At 36.6% G+C, this 8,021-nt stretch overlaps 1 protein-coding gene across 7 annotated transcripts; it reads left to right on the top strand.

The window, feature by feature from the left end:
- Nucleotides 1–1,466: 1,466 nt before the first annotated feature.
- Nucleotides 1,467–6,689, top strand: LOC116248705 (uncharacterized). 7 transcript variants are annotated; one of them, XM_050076388.1, is made up of 6 exons: nt 1,554–1,793; nt 1,893–2,039; nt 2,130–3,660; nt 4,412–4,617; nt 5,861–5,922; nt 6,040–6,689. In XM_050076388.1, exons 5-6 carry the CDS (start codon nt 5,891–5,893, stop codon nt 6,425–6,427), a joined length of 420 nt encoding a protein of 139 aa, XP_049932345.1. In that variant the 5' UTR covers nt 1,554–1,793; nt 1,893–2,039; nt 2,130–3,660; nt 4,412–4,617; nt 5,861–5,890; the 3' UTR covers nt 6,428–6,689. The 7 variants fall into 7 exon arrangements, with proteins under 7 accessions (XP_031477507.1, XP_031477510.1, XP_031477512.1 ...); XM_031621647.2 differs by lacking the exons at nt 1,554–1,793; nt 1,893–2,039; nt 2,130–3,660 and adding an exon at nt 1,467–1,513; XM_031621652.2 differs by lacking the exons at nt 1,554–1,793; nt 2,130–3,660; nt 4,412–4,617 and adding an exon at nt 1,482–1,513 and having other exon boundaries at nt 1,893–1,978.
- The last annotated feature ends 1,332 nt before the right edge of the window (nt 6,690–8,021 follow it).

Here is an 8,021-nt window from a genome sequence, read left to right as displayed (position 1 = left end):
TCACCTGTCAAGCTCTCCCTATTACCATGGAGATGAGATCCGGCCCAGCCTGATAAAATTTTGAAACTATAGTTCAGCCTTGCAAAAAAAAAAAAAAAATCCGATCCCCACCCTTGGTAGGGATGACTTGAGATCCAAGAGGAAACCATTGTATTCTGAACAACCAAATCCAAGAAACACCTAAGAACTTATAGGCCAGCTTTGAGCCAGATGAAACTCTTTTTTGAGGGCCAAAGGCAAGTTACTCTTACAAAGAAATATTGAGATCCAAAGACCTGGTTGTAAGAAATATTGAGATTCAAAGACTTGGTTGAACACAGGAAAATATAGTTTTTGGAACTATACGATAGAATATTCAATCCAAATCAGATATATCTCGAAACATCTTTACTGAAGGTTAGCTCTCCATCCTTTATTAAGAAGGGAGAGACATTTGTATTTACTAGTGATGCTTTAGTAGACTTTGAAACTCCTTTTTCGTTTCATTGAATTTATTTTAGAACATCACATGAGGAATTTCAGACATATATTGAAAAAACATCTGCTTTTTCATGAAGGAAAAAAATGTGTTCGTCTTTGTAACTTCTACCTAAAGCTTACCACCAATTCAAAGGAAAGAGACAGGGAAGAATATTAATTAGTATAATTTTTATTATTGTTCCTAGAATCTGACCTGAACATTTTACAAATTTTTCACTACTAAATTCTTACTATATATTCACTGTTTTAGTGTACAGGCTGATAAGACGCCTTCCTGCTTGTGGATTGGAACACGGCAAAACTATGCAATATTATATCAATTTGACATCGCAAAGGCAATCAGAGGGTTAGTCCGAACAAAAATGTGCATGAAAATCCCAGACCACCGTTTTCAACTTAATATCTTAAGCCAACCTATCACATATACACAGCGCTTGTCCCGTAGAACAGTGTAATAGTGATTTTAATAAATTTCGCGGCAACTTACTATTGGAGCAAGGAGAATCTAAGAAATTATTGTTTAAAATTTCTTTTAATATTAAAAAAAAAAAACCACACGCGGTTGCATTTGTTTTTAAAATCTGAAAAACCAGATTTGGCTAAAAGGAAAGAAGATTTTTCTTGGATCCTCGTAATAATTAAGTTTACTTTTGATTTTAAATTGGTGTACGATCTTATTTTTAAATAAAGTACGCCCATTTGTTTACATATTACTATGGTCCTATTCTTCTTAAAATAAATTTTTAACAAGAATTCAGGTGGTGTATATGTATATTATATATATGACTTAATAGTATGTTTTTATTTTATTTTAGGCTTTTTTTACTATGAGCATGTATTGGCACGAGTTCGGAGCCGAACTCGAGCCGGCGTTTAATCGGGAGACCCGACCGAGCGGTTCGGTTCGGTTCGGTTCTTTCGACTCGTTTTGCAGATGCAGTTCTTCACAAAGACGGCCCTGTTGGTCGGTTTAAAATTCGACGCCCCTCCGGCCTGATCGCCGTTGCATGCTTGAGAGACCCTTCTCCTCTAGGTGAGTTAAATTTCTCTCCCTCTTACGACGTTAGTCCATGTTTGTGCAGTCATTTTCTGTACTGGTCATATGAATTCAGTAGTGTATCACCGCGTATAACACGTTTTCCAACTCCCAAATTCTCATCTACCGAGTCAGTCGAAATTCCATCTCCGAAGAGGTCTTCGAGTGCAATATCTGAGAGTAGCGTTACTTTTAGGAATTTTTCAGTGATGCAGCACAGCTTGGAAAAAGTAGGATTGGTGGGGACTTTGTGAAACGCAAAAGCGGAAAGAAATTGGTGGATTGGCGAGGATTTCGCTTTTTATTTTGGTGCCCTTTTAGTGGCTTTCTTATCTTTCATTGATTTATTGAGACGTTGTTTGCTTCGTTCTGGTAGAACTCGAGCCTGGTTTGGTGTCCGCTCTTCAATGTGTGGTTCAGAGTTTAGCCGAGCAGGATCGTCAATGTATTCGATAACTTCAAGTATGGGAAAATGTTGATTTTTTTCGTTGGATCTTCCATTTTATGCCAAAATGCTGAAGCGGTATAAGAATTCTCGACTTGGTTCAGTTTAATGTGATGTTGGTTGGATCCAGTTATACTGATTTTTGTGATTTTGCTTTCTTCTCCTTAGTTGAAATAGAGGATGTGTGAGGTTGAATGCGAGAACGGCTAAAGAAAGCTAGTTGGAGAAATGAAGGAGCATTGACAGTTTTCTATCTAGCGAAAAATAAAGATTTGAATGGGGAGAACAAAATTCCAGAAGGAATATCTTGTTAATCATAAATTCGCAAGTTATCTTCTAATTATGATGCACAAACGGTTTTCTCACAATCTATTCTTACTTCTGATATGTCAAAGAAATTGTCTGTTCTTTTTTTGCTGCAAAATTTTCTTGCTATTGTTTTTTCGTCTTCTCAATCCATTTGCTGTATTGAAAAAGTTTGTTCTCTGTGCTTGAATTTTGTGCATCTTGCCGATGGTTTCTCGGTGATGGACACTTCATCATTGCCCTTCCTGCTCATGTGGTCCCTTGTAGGATGCCTTCTCTTGGCTGTCCTAGCCACATACTTGGCAAACCTGTGACTCAGACTTGGATTCCCTGGCGGCTGGGTTACCATTTCAGCGAGTTGACTTGGTGACTTGGCTGAGTTAGGTCATAAATTTTTATAATACATTTTTACCATAAATAGATGAAGAAGATAAGTCTTTTGGGATTTTCTGTTTAATTTTCTCCTCAGCTAAAATTAAATGACATTATGAGTGTATGTGTATATATTTAGTAAAGTTAGACTAGTTAGTGGTTGGATATCTAACATGGCAATGACTTGGGGAGAAGACAGCATAAGTGTGCACTTATTCTCTGCTCTCTTTTTATTAGCAAGTTGATGAGAGTGAAAAAAAAATGCAAGTTTACACCATGACAAAAACTACTTTAAGACCATCATATATTAATATAATATTCACAATTCACAAAATAACAAACTTCAATTTTCAACAATTCAATACAATAAAAGAACTTATAATTAGTGATGGACGACCCTAGCTGACTCAGGCAATTTGCAAGTTGAATCAGCAAGTTTGCCAACTATCAAGAAAGGAAGAATGCTCCTAAGTCTGAAATGGGAAAAACTAGATGCAAATTAACATATGCTGAACTTATAGAGTCTATTTGGGTTACGATGCAAAATTTAATGGATTACACTGCTTTTCCATGGAAGTTGTAATTCAATTATTGAGGTCCTTTAGGTTTATTTGATTTTTTTTTTCTAATCAACTATGTATTCTTCAATCAATGCATCTGATGCATTCCATTATTCATGCCATTCTTTTACGGCTTGTGCAATTCACTCAAACAAATCAAGTTGAAGGAAAAGAAATAAGTTATTGTCATGTCGTCTGTTCACTTCAACTTTTCTGTCAACTTATTCCTCATTATTCTCAGCACGTAAGTCAATGGCTGGTTGATTAATGCTAACTTCTCTTTGAACTGTTGCATCTTCTCTTTCTACTGATACTAGACTCTAGATAATACCAACTTGTTCATGTCTTTGGTGCGACTTTGTCTTATTGCATGTGCAGTATCTTTCATTTTTTTCCTTTGCTATTCAGGATTGCGAGATCCTGACAATGTTCCCCTTTATTAAGAAAGAAAATGGAAGAAAGTACGTTCTGTTTATTGCTTTTTGCATATCATGCTTCTTTCTTCACTTAGGCTCATTTTTTCATTTGTTTTGATTCTTATTAATAGTTGTGCAATTACATTCCACCTGCTAAGGTGACTCGGATCTAGTAATGGATTTTTTGTCATTAATTTGCTTGGTGGTTGGTGGTCCTTTAGAGTTCCTTGCTCCTTATTGTAGGGACAAAGAATTACAAAGGACTTCTTTGTCTTTTTATGGTTATGTGAACATGAGATGATAGGAAAGGGATCTGTAGGAACTGAAACAAGGTGTCAATCTTTGGGACCTGTAGTGATAGATGTTGTTTTTCTTTGCTTCTTTATTTCATTTTAATATCTTGTTTCGCCATCTAACTCAATACCTTATTTATATTTATTTTCTTTGAGTATTTTGTTTTATTTGATTTGTTTGCATTGACAATGGTGTCTTGGATGAAGAGATGTCATATTATCATAAGAAGCTAGTAGAATCCATATGAGCATAGTTGTTATCTACACACTCGAGATATACATTCTTTTTCTTTTTCTTATTTCTTACAAAAAATTCAGAAATTTGTACAATTAACAAGCAGAAAATATGCACCCTTAGTATGACTCACTAGCTAACATGAAAGAAAGAGACCAGGGTGTTCAGTTGTATTGTGCAACCTAAAATGTTCTCATGTAAGTTAGTGCAATCCCAATATTATATTATCTTCTTCTTTAGCATGATTTGATTCTTGGAATTGGAACAGGGATTCTTCAGCCAAAGAGAGTTTGGGGTCCGGATACCTCATGTTGGGTGATACATCTGGTTTTTCAGCCATTCCCATTGATTCCAACTTTTATTACTAATGGTGCTAGTTTTGCCATGTCTTGGAATTGATTTCAGGGTTTCAGGATGGCCAACATCCTAATTAGTTTGTCTTCTGAATTCAGAAATCATATCCAACTACAGAGGGTAACAGCTTCAAAGACTTTACTGTCTTTGCATAAATATATGCATCTACGAGTGCACCTTTGGAATGTATTTGCAGAGCCAGTGGACAGGTGCAGGACATGAGTACTCCTGGTTTAAGAACAAACATGACTCTAGAGCGCTCTATTCTGTATTTATGTGGCCCTCTCAACCACATTTCTGGCTTAGCACAGTAGAAAGATCATTAGGGGAAATACCTTTGGGTGCATCTAGTTGATAGCCAATGTTTCCCACCAAAGAAACTTGATGGTTTCCTTTTCTTTAAGAAGAAGGGGGTACATATATTAGAAATTTTGGCATTGATAAATTATATTTGATTTTAAGGAAACCAATAGATCTGCAAATTGTGAACGATAATTTGCATATGTTTTCATAATTATCTTTCCATGTGGATGTGGGTTCACTCTTGGTGAAGTGTTGATATGCTAAAGCATGAACTAAATAACTCTGTTCTCCTCAGTTTTGGTCTAACTTTTCATGTTAACCAAATACTGGTGCCATTTATCTACATGAATGCAATAGGAAACTTACATGATGGGCCACCAAGCATATGAAGTAGTGATTATGATGGAATATCACGATCTTGGTGATTTAAGGGGACCAATTGTTGGGTTGTTTGGCAGACTAGTAGGGAGCCAAATGGTTAATTATTCCATCTTTCTAGTCATCTATTGGTGCAAGGTGGCTGCTTCTTCACCCAGTATTATGATGTGTTTTTTCTTCCTATGGATGGAAAATAATGAGAAAACCAAGTTAATGATCGTCATACACGAAGTGGCTACAGATTAGAAAAATGCTTATTCTTTCATAATCATTATGACAGGATATCTTAACAAAATGTGGGCTTCATTTCTTTTTGCGTTTGCTTGTTTCTTTTTGCACTGTGTCAACGTTTCGTTTGCCTCAGTTATGTAATCAGTGAGATAACTCTCTCACACAACAGAGGAATTTGGATATATGCCAGTTTTTTCACTATTTCTTAGTAAGTTGTTTGAATCTTGTGAATACTTGAATTGGTTATCATTTATCAGTTTAAGGTTTCCTTATTTATATTAGTTTACTATATCAAAGCGGTAAAAAACCTTACTAACTTCAGGTTCTTCGTTCATGTGACATAACACTCACTATCTGGTCTCCGCGTGAAAATGACTACTTTATTAGTGTTTCCCCATTATTTCCGTGTGAAACTGAAATGACATTCTGTTCAATATTCCGTTAACTTCAGTGGCTAAGAAGATGATTGGTGAGGAGACGGATGATGTACCTTGGAACTATTGACAGGAGAAGGTTCTTCCTCTACAACCCATCACTATATTGGTGGAAGCCTATTTTTTTCCATCGACAATTGACTCATCACCAAAGAAAATTATTACATTAAATGAGTTCTGATACTGCAATTCACAGTGGTGGCTGCCACTGTAAACGCATCCGGTGGCAAGTGGAAGCACCGCGGCATGTAGTTGCATGGAAGTGCAACTGTTCTGACTGTTTTATGCGGGGTAACATTCACTTCATTGTTCCACAGTCGAAGTTCAAGCTGATTGGGGAGTCGTGTGAACAGTGGCTGACTACTTACACCTTTGGTAGCCATACAGCAAAGCACACATTCTGTAAGATCTGTGGAATCACTTCATTTTATATTCCAAGGTCAAATCCAGACGGCATTGCTGTAACAGTCAACTGTGTTGATCCAGGCACACTGACCCATGTTGAGATCAGGCATTTTGACGGTAGGAACTGGGATGCCTCATATGAACAGACATCCATAAGTTCATTCTCGACGTTGAAATGAAAATCTGTTCATTAATGTCTTCATAGCTACTGTTATCAAAGCATAAGCTTGGGTGTCAATTCAGCTTGGACTGCATCAGGTGAATTTTGTAAACCCTCAAGTTATCTGGTTACTTGTCCTGTGTGAGTGACTAATAGATAAACAAAATTCAGTACTTTTGAACCTTTTTCAGGTATTGTATTGTGTATAGGAATAAATGGCTTCTCAAACGGCTCGAGAAACCGTAGTCTAGTATAAGATCTGTTACAACTCTTTCTCTCTCTGGCTTCTGTTTTCTTCCTGGTTATCGAAGTTTTATGGAAAAATGTACTCTGATAGAATCTTATAGCATTGCCAGCATCAGACCTTTTGGAGTCATGAGATTTATATTAAAGAAACATTCTATGCCTCTGCATGTACCTATGTGCAAAATTGCAATTTACTTTTTTAGAGAGAGAGGGGGGGCCATGCAGCCAATGATTTGATACCAAAAAATATATTTAACACAGATGATGATTGAACATCTCTTTCTTTGCAATAACTCTCCTAGATTGGATCTAAGGCATCTCTGGGATCGGCATCTAATAAAAATGGTGATTGAACATGTCTTTCTTTTTAATGGCTCAGTGCATCTGGTCGATATTCCTTACCTTGAAAGACATGTACTAGAGTAAGGCTCCTTCACTTTTTCTATATTTTATATGAAAATTAGTATGTACTAGATTAAGGTTCCTTCACTTTTTCTATATTTTATATGAAAATATGTAACTTCAAGCACCCAACCCAACTTCATACAGCTATCATTTAAACAAAAGAAAAGCTAACGTCAAAGTTTATTCTTTACAATCGTTTAAACAAAAGCAAAACTAACGCCAAAGTTGATTCTGAGTATTGTAAAAAACCAATATTACCTGCAATTCTCATTGAGCAAAAAGGCAAAAGAAAACATCTAAATAATTCACAACATGAAGCAAGTTGTATTCGAACCAAAGTCTAATACATAGAGTTCTGTCGACTAATACAAACTCATTTTCACTCATCATTTTCGATGGTTGTGATTGGATGGAACTCAAAATGACTGGAGGATTTCAGCTTCTCTCTCTTCATATATATATATATATATATATATATATATGAAGAGAGAGAAAGCGAGATGTGAAGACATGCTTTAAACATAGAGGGATACCAAAATTTGGATTGAGAAGAAAGGAATCAGGGTTAGGCCTCTAGCTGTCGAATAACAACAGTATGTTCCTTTACTCTTTGTTTCTAGCTGTCGATTCGTCGAATAACAACAGTATGTTCCTTTACTCTTTGTTTCTATAGAGAGAGAGAGAGAGAGAGAGAATCTTGCTTTACTCTTTTCCCTCGTTTGGTATCAAGGTAGAGTTATGGCCGTTGGGGTGCCAACGGAGCTCGACCTTTCTTTTGTTTTTCGACTTTCTGGTGCTTCTCACTGCCACACACTTTCCCGCTCTGCCCCTCCTTCCCTCTTGTCCTAATTACGAAAATGCCCTTGATTTGGAAACTCTGACGAGACTACGAGATATCCTGTCTCAGATGCACTGCCACGAGATTGGGTGTTTCAGACGCCCTATCTCTCTCTCTCTCTCAG

Source organism: Nymphaea colorata, chromosome 2, assembly GCF_008831285.2.
Source record: "Nymphaea colorata isolate Beijing-Zhang1983 chromosome 2, ASM883128v2, whole genome shotgun sequence".
Classification (NCBI taxonomy): domain Eukaryota; kingdom Viridiplantae; phylum Streptophyta; class Magnoliopsida; order Nymphaeales; family Nymphaeaceae; genus Nymphaea; species Nymphaea colorata.
The sequence above is the reverse complement of the archived record's forward strand: the minus strand, read 5'-3'. Positions and strand labels throughout refer to the sequence as shown.